General features: G+C 33.0%; 1 protein-coding gene and 1 pseudogene across 5 annotated transcripts; one reads left to right on the forward strand and one right to left on the reverse strand.

Annotated features, from left to right (window-relative positions):
• Positions 1 to 5,789: 5,789 nt before the first annotated feature.
• LOC148617094 (uncharacterized) lies at positions 5,790 to 11,467 on the reverse strand (annotated as a pseudogene). Its single transcript, XR_015922396.1, has 4 exons — positions 11,370 to 11,467; positions 8,410 to 8,515; positions 7,647 to 7,938; positions 5,790 to 7,083 (listed from the first exon to the last, which is right to left on the reverse strand). The product of XR_015922396.1 is annotated as an uncharacterized LOC148617094 (transcript).
• Positions 11,468 to 12,158: 691 nt separating this feature from the next.
• On the forward strand, positions 12,159 to 21,370 carry LOC148617095 (uncharacterized). 4 transcript variants are annotated; one of them, XR_015922397.1, is made up of 6 exons: positions 12,159 to 12,501; positions 15,077 to 15,140; positions 15,997 to 16,296; positions 18,228 to 18,290; positions 18,756 to 19,410; positions 20,451 to 20,559. XR_015922397.1 is itself a non-coding variant. In XM_088584410.1 (6 exons), the coding sequence occupies exons 2-6, from the start codon at positions 15,080 to 15,082 to the stop codon at positions 20,570 to 20,572; spliced, it is 582 nt and encodes a 193-aa protein (XP_088440536.1). In that variant the 5' UTR covers positions 12,169 to 12,501; positions 15,077 to 15,079; the 3' UTR covers positions 20,573 to 21,370. The 4 variants fall into 4 exon arrangements, 3 of the variants coding, with proteins under 3 accessions (XP_088440537.1, XP_088440536.1, XP_088440538.1); XM_088584410.1 differs by having other exon boundaries at positions 12,169 to 12,501; positions 19,375 to 19,410; positions 20,451 to 21,370; XM_088584411.1 differs by lacking the exon at positions 18,228 to 18,290 and having other exon boundaries at positions 12,163 to 12,501; positions 19,375 to 19,410; positions 20,451 to 21,370.
• The last annotated feature ends 597 nt before the right edge of the window (positions 21,371 to 21,967 follow it).

A 21,967-nucleotide genomic window follows, 5' to 3' on the forward strand; every position in this document is an offset into this window, starting at 1 on the left:
GAACAAACAATAGTGGGCAATACCATTCAACAGGTATAAGCACGAGAGTATCGATTACTTGCCACAGATTTATCACACTACCACTTTTGGATTGACATCCATTATAAAATACGTAATTAAAATCTGTATCCGTTTTTTTTTTTAACAATACAATACCGGATTGACTTGAAGTTATTGATTTATTATTTGACACATATTCATAAAATGTATTGAAGATATGTCTTTCAAGAATTTTGCTTACAATTGACAATACCAGAACTGGTCTATAGTTTTTTACAATATGATCATCGCCTAATGTGAATAAAGGAATAACCCTGGCATTTTCCGGAATTAAGCCACAGAGACACCATTTTTTTTCTATAGAATAAAGTTTTATTATAGTTTATATTCTGGAAGTGTGATTATAAGTCATATACGAGTACTGTGCACTAAGAATTGTGGGCTTGCGTATTGATCTAAGAGATAAGCTTTTTTTTATGAAATTGAGCTGTACATCATTTGCTCCATATTGATTTGGGATTATAAAATATTTGGATAGCAGTTCGCTGTTTAAAAATGGAGCAATATGTGATGTAAATTAAAAACTCAAATAAACATTTTATCAAATGACTCTGGAAGGATGTACAATCTAAACTACGAAATTATTCAATGCACTTAAGTTCATTTTTTTCCGGTAATGAATACAGCGTATCATATCATATGAGCTATACTTATGATGACACGCCGATGCAATTTAAACGAAATTCCAATCCTTGTATTGCGAACATATTCTAGTTGAATTTTGGCTTTTATGATCTTTTCTAATAAGTTGGTTTTAATAGTATGATATGTTTGTTGTGTTTCATTCCATTTCTTATGATTTTGAAATTTTATGGAATTTTATGCGCGTGTGATTATGTTACATTACATTTTCTTTTAATATAATTTAGTGATAGCTTTATGAATTTGTTTCTGCTCTAACATCAATTGATTTTAAACTCTTTGTTATAAATTCACGATTTAATATCCATAAGCTAAGTTCCACGTAATTTGATCAATACAAAAAGTGCCTGCCCCGTGCAGGTCCGGGTGTTAAAAGAATAGGCCTGCAGCAGCGCTAAGCTTGTCGTAAAAGGCGACTAAATAGTGCTCAGAAACCTAGCCGGGGGCTAGGCGCTCTGCCCACAGAGCAACTGGGATGTGTGCCCCAGGTGGTGGAATGGGGTACCCCTGGCGTGTTACATGCTGGGGTTGTCAGGCTATAATACGGAAAACCTGACCGCAAACCATAGTGGTGCACCGTGTTGGGAAAAATGCCACGTTCCTCGCACGTTAAAGAACCCTGCTGTGGTATTCGATAGGAGTAGGAACCTTTGCGCTCCGCCACAGGAGGCTAAATTGCCCGACCTTACCCATCCCCCTTTTTCCAGTGGCAATCAAAATTTGTCGACCCTATTATCCTTGTGATCCATCCTCTTTTTTCATTTTATGTTCATTTTATCATCCATTTCATGTTCATTGTCTGAATATAGCTGAAATATTGCTGCTCGGACGTTAAACCCCAACAAACAAACAAACAAAAAGTGCCTAATATAATATCAGAGTGATCAAGGGAACCAAGGCTATAGCGGCAATCAAAAGAATGCAATCTAGGGACAAAGACCAGACATGGAAAACAGACACACACAACAAAGAACACACAGCAACTAAAACCACACACACAATGTAACAAAAGCAAATGAGCAACTCGGACTCCACTAAAAACTGGGAGCATGGACCAGGTGCACCGGTAGGGTAAGCGTCCTCTGCTTTTCTAGAAACACCCGCCAAGTTGCTCATAAAATGTCAAGTCCGGAGTAGACAAACGAGGAAAGGAAAAATATGACTCGTTGAATAAATCAGTTTTCATGGTGCAGGTGGATACACCATAACGATCCACGAGTTCATGATGACGACCATAAAACTTTTGTAATGATATGCCCCGTGCAGGTCCTGGTGTTAAAAGAATAGGCCTGCAGCAGCGCTAAGCTTGTCGTAAAAGGCGACTAAATAGTGCTCGAGCCCTAGCCGGGGGCTAGGACGCTCTGCTCACAGAGCAACTGGGATGTGTACCCCAGGTGGTGGAATGGGGTACCCCTGGCGTGTTACATGCTGGGGTTGTCAGGCTTTAATACGGAAAACCTGACCGCAAACCATAGTGATGCACCGTGTTGGGAAAGATGCCACGTTCCTCGCACGTTAAAGAACCCTACTGTGGTACTCTTCCGGAGTAGGAACCATAGGGCTCCGCCACAGGAGGTTAGATTGCCCGACCCTACCCACCTCTCCCTATTTCCAGTGGCAATCAAAATTTGTCGATCCCACTGTCCTTGCGTCCCATCCCTTTTTCATTTCATCATCATTTCATGTCCATTTTATCATCAATTTCATGTTCATCGTCTGAATACAGCTGAAATATTGCTGCTCGGACGTTAAACCCCAAGAAATAAACAAACAAACTGTAGTGATGACATCAATCTTGTAGCAACATAACCCTGTTCCAGAAAGCTATTTGTTAAAGATCTGATACGATACAAAAAAGTCTGCGTAGTTTCGGCAACTTCTGGCATAACGTATGAGTTGTGATATGAACACTCCATACGAAGGTGCTGACGGGGTGTTGCCACAGATGAAAGGAAAGTTGACAATTTTGAATAATTTTAAATAAACATGTGTTAAGTATTCTATCTGACACTTTGTTGTTTAAGTAGCGCTCCGGGTAAGAATCACGCAAAAAAGATGATTCAAGTTTTGAAAGCCTACATATTTTTATTCATGATATTTTGTTTAAAATGCTATAGTTTACAAAAATTAACAATTAGGCTGTTTATTCAACCTGTGCTCTTAGAATATTAAAAGATATATAGAATTTCTGTAGAATTAAAAATTAAAGGAGATAAATACAAAGAAATTCAACACAAACTATTGGATTTTCGATGTGAATTTTCTTCTAAGAGCAGACAGTTTGAAATGAATGATAATATATTTCATCATATAGTCTCACAAAACAAATTAATAACAAAAATAAATATGTATAGTCTTTTTGAAGTGTATCACAAATTACAAATTTTGCATGATCCTTACTTAGACTGCTACTTAACCACTCAAACCCAATTTCCGTCCGTTGGAAAACTGAATATTTATTGACTAAAAGTAGACAACCTCTTATTAGAAAAAGACAAAAACAAAATATACGTTTTCGGTCATGTTTTAATAAACTATACTCGGCGTCACATAAATAACATACGGTTATAATCTGAATAAAAATATTTTCTACGACTTTATTGACACCTACCGTCGTTTAAATTGTCTTAAATGACTTGCTCATTCGTTTAGCCAAACGGCTTCTCCCTAAACAAGTCGCTTATTAGCTTAATCATGCGTAACAAATCCTTACGGGGAAATCCCATACTAATATCCGCCATGTTGGTTTCTACGGGACGTATTGTTTACAACGGAAGTTCGTAAGTTCCCGTAGATCTCCGGTGACAATCGTATTAATTCCCGCCATTTTGTATGTAAACAAAAGCTGATATGCTGGACACTTTTACACAATGCTGTTCTGGTTTTAAGTAGTTAGACATGTCAGTTTACATTGTTTTTGTGCATCATTTACGATTTAAGGCAATTTTAAACTAGATTTAAAGTAAGACAGCCAGGACTCCTGGGTTCAGACATTTTTCTTTTGTTACCAACTCACATGCAACGTATTTTAGTCGGATTTAAAACATTGTGATCGAGTTATTACTCGATCATTAAGCACGAGAGCCGGAGAGGTTACAGTTTACAGTGCGGAATTTGTATATGACACATGGCATTCCTTGCAAAAGCTTCCACGATAGAAAAAAAAATATAAAAACATGTTTACATGTGACAGGGACAATAAATGTATATACAATGTGCATGCACATACATGTACAGTACTAATAGCCATATAGAGTCCCTGAAAACTTCATAACAATCCTTTTCAGGGCACTTTGAATTTGTAGAGACACAGGCACTTTGAGGGATGCTTTCCATTTTAATCTTAAGGAGACGTTGAGTAATTTCTCGCATTATTGTCATTATCACTGTATTGTATTGTGTAATGAATTGACAACTGAAAAGATCATGAAAATGTAAATTTATTACACAGTAATCTTCCTTGGATTGGACTATATAGAAGTACAAAATGTACACCATCTCGGTACACAGGTGTGTTCCCAATAGCAACTCTATTCAAGTTAGTTAATATGTGTTTGATTCAATATAGAACTGTCGAGATATACCAAAACTCACTGCAACGGTCTGTCCATATTTTCTTTTCACTGGTGTACTTTTTAACCAAGTTTCTAACTATATTGTGATAAATCAGAATGCTTTTAAGTACTTTGATAATTCGGTAAATAGAACTTTTTGTGTTGTAAGAAACCAGATCTTGGACTTGTATGTAATTACTTCTGTCAGTATGAATTCTAAATTCTCTACTCTGTGCTGTAGAGAATTGATGTGTATTAAATGGTACATTGTTAATGCATACATGTATAATTTTGCAACTCCATTAAACACAATATTGACAAATATTTGACTCCACATTTTCTACAAGTACATATACATGTAATAGTAAAATATGGCCACATTATTCTGTCAGCTTAAGTCTACAAATTAACATTTCTGAATGTTTAATTTAATTATACCAGTCCTTGACAAAGTAATACTTGTTATTCTTGTGCGGTTGTGATTGTCCTTGACTCATTTTGTTGTTGTTATTTAGATAGGAAATATGTATTACACATTTCACAATTTCAAGTTTTCAAATATATAAGTGTTCAACAGACAAAAACAATTGCAGAAAGATCAGTTTTGTTTTTCTTTGGAGAGGAGGGTAGAGACATTTTGTTGGGTACAAACAAGTAGGTTGAGAAAAAGTGTTTACATGCAATTTTAGTATGAGGCTTACTAAAATTCACCTGAGTTTTGTACACATCTAATTCATTATTTTATTCGCCGACACATTGCAAATTTTCAATGAAAGAGTCAAGACATGGAGAGAAAAAAATAGTATATTATAAGTTTCACAACATTTAACAACTATAATATAATTTAACAATTCCAATATCAGCATGATAAGGTTCATGTACAAGTTCATTCCAATAACAATATTAAGTAATTGTGCATTGTAAACAAATCAAATTCAATGTTATCATACAAATGTATATATTAGTCCTCTAGTAAATATAAAATCTATATCAACTGTATTACCTTAAACTATCAAGGAATCAAACAACATTGTAAACATTAGGGTTATCAATATATATTATGAAACATGATAGTATATATAATAAATTTAAATTATAACAAATAACACGATTTCAATTATTAACAGGACAAGTTATCACAGATGTTGAAATTGTATCACAGATTTTGCTTTTATCACAATTCAATCTTATGTGCAAGATGGGCTAATGTATTCATCAAACCAACTGTCCAAAAATCTTCCCTTTTCAAGCAGTAGCCGAAGATTAGACAAATGTGTGCTGAGGAAAATCATGTTGAGTTGTACACAAATCAAAAGTTGCAAGCATGTCCACTCTACAAGAGCCTTTGCGGTTTAATAACACATGTCATACATACATGTACATGTAAAAAAAGTTTTAATTCATGATTATCTTAGTGCCAAATTATTACTGTTATTTTCAAGCAATAAAGAGAATAAAAAATTGCTATTTTTAGATTGCTTAAGATATGAAAATAAGTATTGTGATCAATTGATAAATTAAATCTAAATAATCTTGTACATGTACAAAACATGGTTATTGAATTTAAGAAAGATATTATTGTTCCATATCTTCTGGTGGCAAAATCAGTGGTTGACTGAGGTCCCGGTGGTTAAGAATGGAGAAGCACCGAAGACATACATTCCTTGCAAGGGAAGGTTTTGTGCTACATCTGTTATGCACCCACCGATCACACATATCACAATGAAACCAGTCAATGTGTTTGTCCTTCCGAATGGACTTAGGTGGCTCGGCATTGCCACAGGTGTTGCACAAAACCTCACCAGCTGGATCAATGAAATCAGAGATATCGTCTAGGTCATCGTCATTTTCTAAGTCATCGCCCTCCCCCTCTGAAACAGAGTAAGGAATAGTCCTCTGGCTGTCATCAGTGTCAGAATCGTCCGGAACAGTAAAAGCCACGCGTGGCACGTCCTCATCTCTGAGTCCATCCATCTGCCAGAGCTTTTCCTCATACTCCCTTATCACGTGACTCTCATATCTGTCCCAGGTCTGACCATCAAAATGGGACTTGGCCCCCTTGAAAAGCTTTATACAATCTGATTTTTTGCAGGTAGTATTTCTACTAGCTACAAAGCCTTTCAAGTTAGACCAAACCATTTCGATTGGATTGAGCTCACAATGATAAGGAGGTAATCGTAAAACCTCATGGCCATGAGCTGATGCAATGCCGTCAATCACATACTTTGGACCAGGCTTGTTTTGACTTACAAGATCACTTAACTCAGCCTTGTTCATTTTCTTATCGTAACGGACATTGTTCTTTTCCAGCCATGCCGAGATGTCTGACTTTTTGGCACTTTTTGTTGACACCCTAAATTCAGGATCCAAGTGGCTGTGATACGGAGCATTGTCCATTACGATCACAGACTGAGGGGGCAATCTTGGGAGGAGGGTGTCTTTGAACCACTCTGTAAAGTGCTCCTTATTCATCTCGTCATAATAATCCTGACTATTGGTTTTAGATTCAAAGTTCAGACCACACCCAGGGATGAGGCCTTGACCTTTGTAACCAGCATCAAGTATTATCAATCTGGTACCTTTCCCCGTAGGTATTTTACGAAAAGTGCCTTTACAGTGTGGCTCAAAAACTGACATAGAGGTACTGGGAACATCCAGCCAATCTCCCTTGATCACATGATTTGTATTCAGCCAAGACTCATCCAAGTATACGATATTGCGGCCTTATTGCCTAAACTTACGTATCTTGCGAAGGTATGTATGACGCCACTGCACAATGTCAGGACGCTCTGTAATGAATCTCCGTTCAGATGCATTCTTGTAGAACCTGACAAAGAAAATAAAATTTTGATAAGTACATGTATAACTTGCCATGATTAAACATACAGTTATCACCTTTTCATGGAGCACACATGTGCTTTGAATTGTGTGCAATGAGATTGTACCGATGAAAATTATAAGAATAGCTAAAGAGTGATTTCCCTCTAGATTTAAGTTTTATCAATATAGCAATTTCATGTCAAGTGCACTGACAAATAGTAGGGTCAAGGTTATGTGAACTCCTATCTGTTGAAAAAATTTTTACATCTGTGCAAAACCTTGCCCAAAAAAGAATGAGAAAATAAAAGCCTTGAACCCCCCCTTTTTATTTTTAAAAAAGATCAAGAACTACAAATCTTGCAAAGTACTATTTTATATACAGATTTTATCTTTGGATCATGCATTATGATCAACTGAATGACAAACTTGGTTATATGATTTTTATAAACCTATCAGAATTAAAATCAAATATCTGGTTTGTACTTATAGATGCACTACATGTACTTTTTTACAGCTAATGTGTCAGTATGTTACTGTCTTGTTGTAAACATAAGTAGTGTATAAAATTACCGGAAACCCAGTTGTTTCACTGTTCTTGCCACAGTAGATACTGAAACAACAATATCTTTCTCTTTCAAGGCTTGCTGTAGTGCGGGCATGGTCACAGCATGTGACTTCTGGTGCATCTCGTAAACGTAAACTGTTCTCCTCACCACACCTTTGTCAAAATCATCCAACTTCTGCCTGTCAGGAACAGGTTTTTGGGCAGTGGCCAGATGAATAGACTTCACCACATCTTGCACAGGGTCGCTCCTCGTCTCATTCTTCTTAAGCCATGCAATAATGGTATTCTTATGAATTCCTGAAAAAGAAGAAGATTTTACCTCCCTGACTGGTAAATACTATGAATATGTTAATGTATACCTAGCTAAGGAAATGTTTCTGAGAAAAAAGTAGTCACTTCCAGGTTTGGACTGCCGAAGATAATTTTTCAACCAATTTAATTTCTTCTGTATTTGTTCACTTTTTTGCTGAATTCCTTGATCAACTCAAGTGACAGCTTTCTTCTTATTTTTGGTGCTCAATATTATCATTCATAGAGAAGTGAATAGTGCTTACGAGTTCCTTTTAATTAAAACCCATAATTTTAATTATCTCTCGTTGCAGTCAGGGTGATTTCTTTTATACCCCATAACTATATTTGCAGGGGGTATAATAACTTAAATATTCCTTGCTAGATCGAGGCAATATTGTACTATATAAACATTAATTTCCAACTATGTATGAATCACATAAACTTTCTAAATTTGAAATTGACCTGTGTCGTTATTACCTGTTGCTCTAGAAATACGACTAACAGGGCTTTTAATACACCATGCTCTTTTTAATCTTTCTTCCATTTGAAAAAACTTCAACATATTTTTCACAATATCCAAAACCTGAAAAATATAATTTACGTTAGTTTAAATAAAGATTTGCTCCATAAAATACCTGAGTACAGTATTGCACTTCAAAAAAAAACTTCTTTCTATATTAAAAAAAATATAAATACATTGTACATGTACATGTACTTCATTTTTGTAGGGATTGAAATGCTTTGCAGGGCACAGCTTGACACAACCACAAAGTTCAAACATTGAATAATTAAGTCAAGTATGAATTCTATATATTCAGGCTTAATATCATTCATAAAAATTGGGTAACCCATCTCAAAATCTAGCAGGTATAGGTGACTGTGCAATTGCAATTTGTTATCCCTTAAGGTACGTATTTGACCAGATTCAAAATGACACCTTTCAACCCCATATTCTAAAACTGTTTCATGAGACAGAATACATGAAATCAATCCTTAAGAGAAATACCAATTTATATTTGATTTAACATGTTTTTTCATGTCCATTTGTAAAACAAAATGTTATTAATGTTTTTATTTCATACATGTATATGTTGTAACTGGGTCATAACCAAATTTCTTTTGTGATTGTTGCCAATAAAGTATTTGTATTTAATGGGGGTGGGGCTAGGAACAGATTTCAAAGAAAAAGTCAGGATTGAAGTAGCAAGAAAAACAACAGGCTCCCAGGAGCATCAATTGCTCACCTGACCAAATTTTTGCCTGTCCAACCCTTATGTTCTTTTTTTAGTAATTATGTGAATGTTTTTTAACAATAAAAAATTCAAATAGTAATTTTGTTTAGGATACCCTAAAAAACAAAAATACAAACTTTTTTTGAATTCTGTATTGTATCTTTTAAGGAAAAGATTTTTCAAAAAAAAATATAAAACAACCACAAAAATGTCTAAAAAAAGTCAATAACTCCAATACGGGTCAACATATTTTCACCAAGATTTTATAACAGATAGTTACAAAAAAAGTAGAAAAAGTTATCAAAGTCCACTCCTCCCATAAATTTCAAATTGTTGTTACCTTAGTGGTGTAGCATCTTCTCTGGCCTTTTATTCCCAATATAGGTCAATTCACCACCCCTAAAGGACATGATATAGTAATTAAAGAATAATAATTATAAATCCTGACCTTCCCTTGGCTTTTCAAAAAGGTATGAATAAGAAGTACATTTTATACATCTTAGTTTATGAAAGAGGGCAGTAAGGATAAAATTTGAAATGAAAAAGCAGAATTTAAGTTTGCAAGAAATAAGGAGGTAGTATCTATCATTGTCTTACTATATCTTGTATATGTGTTTGTATTTATATTTTTTAGAGCAAGACATATAGTTTCCTACAAAAAAAAAGACAAGATAGAAAATTCGATCTTGGCCAAATTTGAATTGAATTGTTACTACATGTATGTGGACAAATCAAACTGCACCATGTGAAACCTCTCTTCAAGGATTTATATGGGTTTCTTTGATTAAAATATGAAATGATTGTTTCTATATTCACCACATAAGAGTAAAGATTGAAATGTTCATTATAGACCCACAGTTTTAGGTTTTTATTATGTATGTTACATATGTATAATGAAGATATTTGGTGGTGAAATTTGACTGTTAGTGAGAAATTCAAACATGTTTATGACGTTGCAAGAAATTTATATTTAGACTTTTGTATTTCTGTGGATTGTTGCTTTACAAATTAACCATGGTTGATCAAGAAAAATGGTGTATGTTGGCTGACCTGGGGTGGGAGTCGAGTGATTTTCACCATTTTTAGTTAACATGACTTTTCTAGTATAAGGGGTCTGACATTTAAGAATTAGAATTAAAATTGAAACTAGGTACAGTTTATATTAATATCCATTGGAAATTTTATTATGCAAAGAAGAAACATAAAATGAGTGGCTACACTCTATCATTACGGGAGTATGTAAAGTTATAATAACTGTAATATAAGAACTCATATTCCAAACAAAAAGAAAGAAAGTGCCTGGCTCAATATTTGACATGAGCAGCATTTATGATATAGGGCATGCTTATCAGATTCTCTTTTAAACCTATGCTTGCTCTTCATTTATTATCTATCAGAGTAAGAAGACAGTCTGATGATTTGACAAAACATAAAGGTTAGTCATTAGAATGATATTTGCAAGCTAAGATTCAATCACTGCATAGCATTATGAGTTACAGGTATGTATCAATACTTACTTAATGGGTTATGGGGTGATCATTTGCTTCTGAGGGCGCTTGCGAATTTTGTGGACACAGAATATTTATTCTGGAAATTTTGCAGGTCATTTTCTGCCATATTGTGCAATGAATTATTTAAAACCTTTTCGGTATATGAACTACCTTGACTGAGGTCATAAAATATATTTATTTTCACCATAGGAGGTTTTAGGCCAGAATATTTATTTTCATCTAAGGGCCATAATTTTCATTTCCAAAAACTGCATCCCCCCAACTCAGAATAAAATAAAAAACTGCACCCCCCAACTCAGAATAAAATAGTTTTCTCCTTACTGTACTAGAAGTTGTACTTTATAGATTTAGTGACATGATACATATATGATAATGAAATATCATTTTCAGGCTATACAATGTGTTGTAACTTGTTTGAAAAGATTTCATACAGGTCTGTCTTTTAAAATATGACAAGTTCTGCAATGTGTGTACTTGTATTATCAATATTTAACAGTCTTATTTAAAAAGGGGGGAATTTGCATATTGATTTGATATTAATGTCTGTGATTCTTAAGACCAAGTTGTCTGATAAGGCTCTCTGTTTTGATTCATTGACATTGTTTTGATTTGTGCTTGATTTGGAAACGCTGTATTGCCAGTCACTCTGTTACCGGAATAACATCAATATTGTATTAATTTGGAGATTCTCTACCTCAAAATTTCTCCTCCTATTAACCATTTTCTCACACTATGATATTCTTCTCAGTTTGGATAATCAAAACTGAAGTTCGTCTGCTTGATCAACTTCTCGGCAATGTACGTTGTTTGCGTAGACTAAATCCGAAATTTCCGAACTAACGCCGAAATGTATTCTGGGTTCTTCGGTTTTTGGATAAATCATTTAAACGTAAACAACATCTCCTAGCAATCCGATCACTGTAAACATGGCCGACTTTTTACAATGTAAATATTGGCACCGAAAATTAAAATCGGACAGGAATTTAACGATTCAATGTTTAGGAAGAAGCCGTTTGGCTAAACGAATGAGCAAGTCATTTAAGACAATTTAAACGACGGTAGGTGTCAATAAAGTCGTAGAAAATATTTTTATTCAAATTTTAACCGTATGTTATTTATGTGACGCCGAGTATAAACAAAATAGGGTGTGGTACGTAAAACAATTCGAGAAAAAAAGGAATGAGAGACACATTATACACAATAATAGTGTTTACTCACCGACAGTTGTCAAATGGGGTATCTATATAACCGTCACAATTTAGAAACTCGAAGTTAGTAAGATACATTTACAATTAGCGATTTTCAGAAGTTGGGGAAATATCTGGGCCAAATGAATTTGACAGAATATAATATACAGGAAAAAGACTTGTGTATCTACATTTGACTTTGTTAAGAACTATCGTAGGCGTGGTTATTTTTGCGATAATTTAATTTTCTCTATATATGCAATCAATAATGGAAAGTGAAAATTAAATCACATGAAATATTAATGAAGATAAATTAGAGTTATTCATCGTTATCATATTCATTAAACTTAATGTCTACTGCAAAAATTGCATTAAGCAACAAAAAAACAAAACAAAAAAAAACACAACTACTTTTAGAAGAAAAAACGCCAAATTTTCCACACGAAAAAAATATGTATACGGTATAACTGATTTTAATTTTTTGAAATTATAACATCATTGCTACACTTCATTTATTTGTTTTCGTTGCAAGTGTTTAATTGATGTACTTATATTAAACCCAGGAAATTAAAAATTTGTGTAGTTGTTAATATTTACAAGGAAATAATTCAATTTTTCAAAGTATATAACAGCAGTAATGTGAGTATTTTATTTTTCCAAACTAATTTTTAAAACGTCAAAAAAATAAAAGAATATGCGGTCGTCCGCTGATACATCAGTACAAATAAAAAAAATGTTAGTTTTTTTTCTGTCTGAAGTATACATTTAAACATAATGATTTAAGGTGTCCATCCAAACTTAATGTTTTTGTTTATTTAATATAAGTTATAAATTTTTTAACCCATATTCTAAATATTAAAAGAAAATAGCGGTCACTAGACTCTTTTATCCATAAAGAGAGGTCCAAAATGGGGAATATTGCCGAAATGAATTCTTTGCCTTTAGTTTATTTAGTATATTGCGCATTCAAACTCATTTATCATTGTTATTTGTTAAAAAAATATATGTATATAATCTAAAACATGCATTTAGTCATATTTTTATTCTTTTCCGCTATTAAGGCACAGAAATGCCAAAAAATGTATACATTTATTAAAATCAATAAAAATCACCTAATGTTTTTTTTTTCATGAACTAAATTGGGTCACCAAAATATACAAAAATTGTCGGACCATCCCTTTTTCTGAATTTGAATTTTCGGTTAAAAATAATCGATGGATTGGAATGAAAATCAAAATGAATAAATTGTATCTGCATTTTTATACTAAGTAGCTATCCACAAAAAAGGCACTTGATATAAAGCCATATTTGTGACTTCTGGTCATAGAGTTGTCTCCTATTATGATGCCTTTTCTTCTACTTTAGAACTTACCCTTATTGAAAAATAAACGATACATTACCATGATGAGTTCACTTGAAATAGTTTTCTAATTCCCTCCAACAGAAAAATTTTAAGAAAGAAAAACACTGAAATGGGGAGCCACTTTAATAACAAGTAAAACAAAACTTAACTTATAGTTTTTTATAACAACTACTCAAATGATGCAGTATAACTTATTCAACAGTCATATTCCAATGCCGACCTTTTATGGTTGCTCCTGCTTTACCGTGTCCTTGATAGAAATTTCAAGCATGTGCTTTTTTATGAAGAGTGGTCGAAATTATGATTATTATAGATTTTCAGTGCAGTTGCCTCATTAAACCGAGGCAGTCGCTAACTGTAAAAATGACCCAAGGGTTACGATTTAACAAAATACACACCAAATACGAATCCATCCTAGTATAAGAGTAGACAAATGCAATTCAGTTGTTAGTTGTCAAACGGGTAGACGGGTAAAATAGTTGCTGTTTAATGTCCCTTTGTCAAGTTTTACATCATAAACAAGTCCTTTCGTTCAAGTTGTTTATAAAGACATTTGTAATTTGACCAGCAGTTGGGGGCAACTGCCACCTCTGGTGAATTCAAAGGAATGCATAGCAATGATTTTGTAACATTGATTTCTTCAATTTCATTTCTCCAATTTTGAACGATTTCCAAATTTCTTGACCATTGTGAGAACATTACGTCTCGTCTTTACAGCGATTCGAATTCTCTGGCGCTGATTGCAAGAAATTGAAAGGGGCGATTGGTTGTAACGTGATGTATCGCATTTTCTATAAAATCTCATTGATCGAAATCGACGATATGATATTTCTAACGCGGTTCCGCAGTAACAACTGTTGATGCCATAGACCAACGATAGCTAGAGTTTCATCCAGGACTCACATGCCGAATGACGCTTCATTTTTCGTTTTTCGGTAAACAAAATTAGAGAAACTGTATCTGCAATATTCGCTTGTCTTTTCTCACAAAATTTCCATAAACAACTAATCATCGTTGTAGATTCTATAGTCATCCATACTAAAATTAATCTGGTAGTGTGATGGGTTTTAAGAAAAGAAAAGCATTCTAGCTAAATCACGAAAGGTCTGTATCCTCTGCTTAAGAAATATCGATTTGAACTGATCTTGCGGTTACAAGCTTGGTCATTATTGTATCGATCGATTATTCCATTACAATATCTTTGGTGTCATCAGGATGGAGTAGCTTGTTACACCTTCTGATTCTGGAACTAACAATATCAGAAATTGCACCTACTCTCGTGCATATGTGGTGACGAAGGCATAAGTTCTATTGTTATAGATCAGAAAAAAGGCATTGGCTCGAAATGTTTCCAACCTGTACTTATATAAACAAATTTTGGGTTGGAAAATTTGAACAAAACAGGATCATATCTTACTTGAAAATGCAGTATGAACAAGGCTCCTATCTCTTCACTGACAGTGGTGAAATTATTTTACTCGTCTATCGTATTGATTAAAGAATACAGCATGTGCGTTTCTGCCCTAGCCATTACTTCTTAAACTGACGAATGTTTTTTTTTTTCTTTCGGCCAGCTCTTTCATATCCTTTTTTAAGTTAATACCAGACAATTTATCTCTATTTCTTTCATTAATTGATGAGCAGCAAGTTTATTTTGGCCATTTCATTTGGAACTTTATTGTTTTGTTAAAATATAATACTCGTGGACAAAAAAATGTTTTTACGTATCCTGTATTCATATGGTGGTTTTTCTTTGTTATTTACAGAGTATGAGAAAACAGTTTTTTATTTAAAACTGAAAAAAACTGATGGCCATGCTATTAATAACCGTTGTTACATCTTTCTATTTAGGAGATGTCTTTAAACTTAAATATGTGGTCTCTATTCAAATGTATTTATCTGAACCTGCAGTACAGTAAGTAATTCTTTGTAAAAACATATTACATGTAAGAAATGTTCATTACTAACATGTGTCCATCTGTTGTATAGTTTTTGTTTCCATGTCACGTCCGATAACAACACTGAGACATCGATTTAAGAAAAGGACCTTAATTTATAAAAGATTATGTCTACCTCTATTTTTGTTCTGTGTGTGTGTGCGTGTGTGTGTGTGTGTGTGTGTGTGTGTGTGTGTGTGTGTGTGTGTGTGTGTGTGTGTCAGGTTAACGCAGGTGTACGTGTACGTACAGTTGAAAAACAGTCATTTATTTTTATATAACACTCATACCACAACACTTACAGGAAACATTTGAATTGGTCAAAACACGCAATTCGAAATCGACAACAAAATTAGGAGATTGGGAGGAAATCAAAGTTAAGTCGGTTTAAGCTTTCCTGGGGTACTTTGATTTCAGAATAAATCAGGAGGTCGTCGCTTCCAAAATGGAATGTAAAAACATGCAAAACGTATGCCGGTTAATCAAAATAATATTAATTTTAAATCAAAATGAATAAAGTTCAGAACATAATCACTAAAATTGTATCTATAACATAAAATGTAATCATTTTCATGGACAGAAACGAACAGCAGGAGTAAATAACTCAAAAATGAAAAGATGTAAATATGTAAACAGCTAAAGAGTGAAAGTATATGCTTAACACAAAGAGAGACATCGTGTGAGACACAACAAATGAAATAAGATTTTAGACTTAAGTAATATCTGTTTTATCTGATAAATTGAAAACCATCAGTCATTTCGTGATCGACAATATAATTCATATTTCTGCATCATCTTGTGACATTATTGCATATAAATAACTTGTGATTATAGGTTGTCAATTAATTGCAACTGTAAGTACGAGCTCAACGATATATGCAGCTGTAGGTAGAAATGTAACCCTGAAATGTGAAACAGAGTCTAATGTTTATGAAATCTCCTTGCGCTGGCGTCGTGAAAACAAACACATTTGCAGCAATGGAATGTGTTATAATAGTAGATATCTAATCAAGAGAAATACGGAGAGACGACTTTTTAATTTATTGATTTCTCCGGTGAAGAATACAGATTTTTGTGAATTCTTTTGTGACTGGCAGACGGAGTTTGGGACAAAAAGTGCAAAAGTAAAATTAGGTAATCTACAATAAACTATGAATGTTAAGTTATTTCGGTTATTTTCAGGATTTTAAACCAGCATTATTTAAAAATTTATACTGACAAAAGACTTAAACCTTGGCTAGGTCTAAAATTGTATCTATCTTTTAATCGTGTACTACATGTAATTGCAAAGAAAGTAAATCAAAATAGTGACTGATGATAAGAACATCTCAAACATATTAAACGAAAATTTATAGAGAAAAATACCTGGCAAAATCCATAACTTTTGCCGTCTTATCCCGAGATACCAATATCAGCAATAGGGCCTCAGGTCAGATTGGTGATATTGGTCGAGGGGTGCGGTATATGATACAGATTTTCCCATGTATTAAACGATTCATTAAATATTTGAATAGGGAAAATTAGTGATATTTTATTGTTAAAGAAATAGCAATTCGTTTGGTCTAGTTTTGATACTCAAGCCATTGCATTTCAATTTGAAAATTTTAGATTAAACTGTTGTAGTTGCTTTCTATGATAATTCTCTTCATTTTACATCATTACGGTATGCTATTTGGAAAATTCATAGAAACACCGGGTACAATAGCAGAGAAATTTGAGCTGGGTGTGATAAATGGGTGAGATAAAGGTTAGATATGCAATAAACAGGGTAGGATAAAAGTTATGACCTCACAATGTCTGTTACTAATGAAACAGCAAGTGCTTTATCAGATATTTAAAACAGCTGTATACAGTATAAAATACATGATAAATACATATTTATTCAATCTTATTTCAATGATTACTTTTTATGTTATTTAAGCAAGTAATGAGTCAACATTTAAGCATAAATATTCTTAAATTCAAAAGTACTAAACATTAAAACTGAAATAAGAAAGCGTAAATCGAAATCATCGAAGTGCCAATGAAAATTGAGGATCCAAAGAGGCTTAACCTTTTTAAAAAGTTTGAAAGACGCGTTCTATAACATACGTCATATTATGGACAACCAACCAGGATTACACATGTGTTTCGGTTTGTACATGTAAGCAAACACAATTATGTTTAGGTAGATAAGAAGACTATTTATGGATTAAGTATAACTAACCATTCCAAAAAGATAGATTTAAATCACATATTAAATGCAAGTTACAGACTAGTTTTAAATTAAGAAATTAATCACGGAAATCAATTTTATCATATAGTCACCGTGTCGTTACTTAACAATGAACATACATGGCCACCCGCCCCGTGGTAAAACAATGATACAAATGACATTTCCCTGATTAGATACTAAAATGACTAGTTTCTTCATATTTTGAATAGATATGTTTTGCGAGAAATGTTGGTGATGATATATTACTTTTTTACTATGGCTGTGAAATAGTTTTGAAGCAAAATATAAATGATTGTGAAAAAAAAAATATTGTGTATATTTTAATCGATGAATAATACTATTTATAGGTATAAATGTCACTAAAGTACCGGTCTATATAAAATTCAGACACTGCCTATGGTAGGATGATTCTTGGTGTAGAAAAAAAAACATCGATCAGACGATGCTTTTGTTTACTCTTTTTGTTTTTTGTTTTGTTTTGTTTTGTTTTGTTTTTTTTTTTCCTACATATGCTATATTGTATGTGACAATAGTCCTTCCTGTATTTAGATCTGTATTTTTGAGAAAACTACGATTTAACCTCCGACTAAAATCAACCAAATCAATCCAAAAAAAGAACGAAAACTCTTGCAAAGTGATAATTTCATGTACAGTCTATATAAAGTTCACCAAGCGCAACCCCCAAATAAAAAAAATAAGACTGATTATGTGATCTGTAGCTGTTTCTGAAAAAGAAATACAATTCGTAGGGTTTTTGAAATGCATGAATTACCCTCTGATTTTTTTTTATAAACACTGCTATTTTAAACATCATTGATAATTATGCGAAGATACTAATGCAATATTGCAGAAAGAGCAATCAGGGGAACCACGGCTAAAGAGTTCTTGAACAATACCACTATCAACCAAATAGGTATGTTAAAAAAAACTGTTTTTGTTTTTCCTTTAGTTACAGTGTGGAGATTACATCCATTTCCGCACACTAGTTCGACACATAGATTCAGTTGCGAAGGGAATAACACGATTTCTCTACTCGAGATAGTTAAATTTTAGATTTTGACCCACAAACATTAACGAGGGAAATGAAGGAGAATCTGTTTCTCCCCTGAATTAAACTATTAAAAATATAAATTCAACAACACCCTAAATTCTCCCAAATTCCACTACGTTACCATGGACCTCCCCTCCAGTCATCAAGTCATTGCGTCATCGATATCACTACCATTAGAATTAGTTAATACACCATTTAATCTTTTAGAATATGAATAACATTAGTGAATCAGCCAATATTTAATTAATCAACTATATGAATAACAACTGTAAACATCGTAAACATTGTAGTAGCGTGGACGCCTTTACGCGACATTTTTATTTTCAGGTACTTGGCGGGAAATTACAAATTTTCAATCACTCGCTCGTGCGGTGTGAATGAAGCCTATGAATGGGAGCAACATAAATACTTACGTTGAGACAAGTTAACATATGCATGACTTATATTCTACACACCTGTTTCGTTTGTCGATATAATATACTAATTTAATCATTAAAAAAAAATCTTATAACAGAAATTGTGCCAGACATCAGACATAAATTACCTTCGATTAAATTATTTAAAAAAAAATAATTTTCAAGGATTTGTTTTGAATGCTTCTTGTTTCAAATATTTTTAATACATCGCTTTATCATGTGTTAAAAAAAGACTGAATAGGCTTTTACTTTGTAACTATTTTCAATTGGTTGTTCATATGTTGGGGATTTTATTTATTTGTATGTTTGTTTATTTGTTTGTTTTGTGGATTATTTACTCATTTGTTTTTTTTTACTCGTCACGTAGAATTTAATGTAAGATCCACTCTGGCGTAAGCTGGAAATCATGAGTCCAGAAAATAAGTTGTACTACCAATAGCTGTAAGGACAAAATAAAAAAACTTGCTTCACATTCAATGATTCCCGTTCAAAGATATTGGAAATTTAAAAACATATGCTTATTTTTTCAGATGTTCGGAATCACAATGAACTGACAGAGGACAATGGTATGCAATAGTTAATACTGTGAAATGAGAGACCACCGTTAAGAGCTCTTTTTGTTTGAATAAAAAAAAAAAAACATAAATTCCCAAGTGACTGTAATCAAGTGCACTACATGTTAAAATAATAATCGTAAATTCAAAAGTCAAGAAAAAAAGCACGCACTTAAACTTGAAAAGGCAAGGGTAAGGGAAATAACTTTTGAAATTAATGATATGTTTGTGTTATATTTAATTTTACCAAAGTCTATCAAACTCACATTTGAAACAAAATAACATCAGTCTTAGTAACTTCGATGTTTACATGAAATTGATGTAAAATGCTGAATAAAAACGTTCCAATGATTTGTAAGAATTATGTTCCTTACCCTAGGTCTACCTCCTTAAGTACTCTTTTTCGTCGTTTTGCATATCATAGTTGCGTTCGTAAATTAGTTCTTAGGGAAGTACACAGTCAGATTTTATTTAAATAATTTGTTTGCCAAGGAGTTATATCATCAATCTCATTTTTACTGTTAACATTTTGTTTGTTTATTCATAGCAGGTAATGTCTTTTGCAAATCAAAATATGAACAAAAACTGTTGAATCCAATTATGGTTATTGAATTCATATATTTCTCAAAATAGCAATGGAATCTTTTTTCCAATGTCGTAAAATGTCGGAGGAAATTATCACCTACCGCTCCTCATACTGAAAACTTACAATTTTACTTTTACGATATTTGGAAAAAAGGTCTATCACCGATATAGGCATAACAATGTGTACTACATTTTAGATATACAGGTTTCAAGATTGACAACGATATAACTTAAATTTGTAGATACTTAAAATAAATATATATCTTCAATGGATAAAACCCTTTGACAATAGAAATGAATCAAACTAGCAACATTTCGGTTACTGTGACCTTTGTTTACAAAATAACTATTGTATGCGAATATCATTATTTGAATTATTTATACTCAATTCGAAGACCATACCAGAATAAAGGGGAAATGAAAAAAACTACAAATAACTGAATAACTTTGATTTGATCTTGTTAAAGGTTTGATCTTTCGGAAGAACATCCACTTCGTTTTGATTGGAGCTGGTATAGCTGTTGTATTAGCAATTTGCTGCATCTCACTGAAAAATATACTTGGCAAATCTCGTAGAATTGAGACTTGAGACCGTCACAAACCAAAGCCTGCAACTGCGATTATGATGGAAGCTATCGAATGATATGAATTCTGTAGCTGTGAGTCCTAATCGTCGGTTCCAAAACTGTCATATTTTGATTTCTTGTTTTTGTTTGAATTTTCTTTTTTTTTTTTTCCTTTTAAATTGTCAATTATTATATATATATTACTTATCATCTCACGTTGAAATATAAGTTAATCAAATAAAAAAGGCGGAGGAGAAAATTTAAAGCAACGTGATCCAAAGAAAGATGACAAAATTAAACTGCGTCAGAAACAACGAAATTTAAAACATACAAAAACCATATATATTGCACAAAAAATAGATATTATTTTAACACAGTTTATATACTTTAAAGCTACAAAATAATTAAATAAATTTAAGAGTAATAAACACATGATTTTCAATCAGTGGAATAATATGCTTTGGGGGACAGAAAACAGCAAAAGAAAAAAGAACGGATATGGTGAAATGCACCAACGTATAACTTAGATAAATAATAGTGAATAATTTTAGATACCACCAAAAGACCTTTTATGTCAGTGAACAACTTTTAGTAAAGGTATCATGGAATGATATATGGATTTTATTAAATCCATACCTCATAAAATTAACATTATCATTGATATTGTATATGTGGATATCAATATGAAGCATATTTACATTTAGTTTGTTGGCAATTTTTCAGATATACCTATTTTAGTATTTATGATGATACTCTCGAACTTGTATGTATTTCAAATGACCATATATGTATATTTTTATTATAAATAAATAAACAGTAAAGGTGCAGTGTTTGAACTTTTCAATTATAGCTGATCTGCGCAGAAAGAAAGAATATCGTTTGGCTAGATCCTTCAATCTCGGTTTCCGCTATATAGATGACGTATTATCTTTAAACATTCCTAATTTCGGGGATTGGATACATCGTATCTACACAAAAGAACTTGAGATAAAGGATACTACAGACACTGTGAAGTCAGCCTCATATCTTGACCTACACTTAGAAATCGATAGTAAAGGAAAACTATTGACCAAACTTTACGACAAACGTGATGACATTCAGAATTGTCATCTTTCCTTTCGTCTTTGGCAACATCCCTTTGGCTCTTTCGTATGGAGTGTTCATATCACAACTCATACGTTATGCCATAGCGTGCCGAGACTATGCAGACTTTTTGTATCGCGCTATAACTCTAACAAATAGGCTTCTGGAACAGGGTTATGTTGCTACAAGATTGAAGTCATCATTACAGAAGTTTTATGGTCGTTATCATGAACTCGTGGATCGTTATGGTGTATCCATCAGCACCATGAAAACTGATTTATTCAACGGGCCATAGTTTTCCTTTCCTCGTTTGTCTACCCCGGACTTGACTTTTT

The sequence above is a fragment of the Perna viridis genome, chromosome 5, assembly GCF_037379345.1.
Source record: "Perna viridis isolate PV_CMFRI_1.1 ecotype Kerala chromosome 5, ASM3737934v1, whole genome shotgun sequence".
Taxonomy (NCBI): Eukaryota; Metazoa; Mollusca; class Bivalvia; order Mytilida; family Mytilidae; genus Perna; species Perna viridis.

What these genes read in the sequence shown, in the direction of transcription:
- LOC148617095 (XM_088584410.1), top strand. Translation starts at nt 15,080, where the DNA reads ATGTCTTTAAACTTAAATATGTGGTCTCTATTCAAATGTATTTATCTG. An exon ending in TACCACTATCAACCAAATAG is followed by an intron (nt 18,291 to 19,374) that starts GTATGTTAAAAA and finishes TTATTTTTTCAG; the next exon opens with ATGTTCGGAATCACAATGAA. An exon ending in TGAACTGACAGAGGACAATG is followed by an intron (nt 19,411 to 20,450) that starts GTATGCAATAGT and finishes ATCTTGTTAAAG; the next exon opens with GTTTGATCTTTCGGAAGAAC.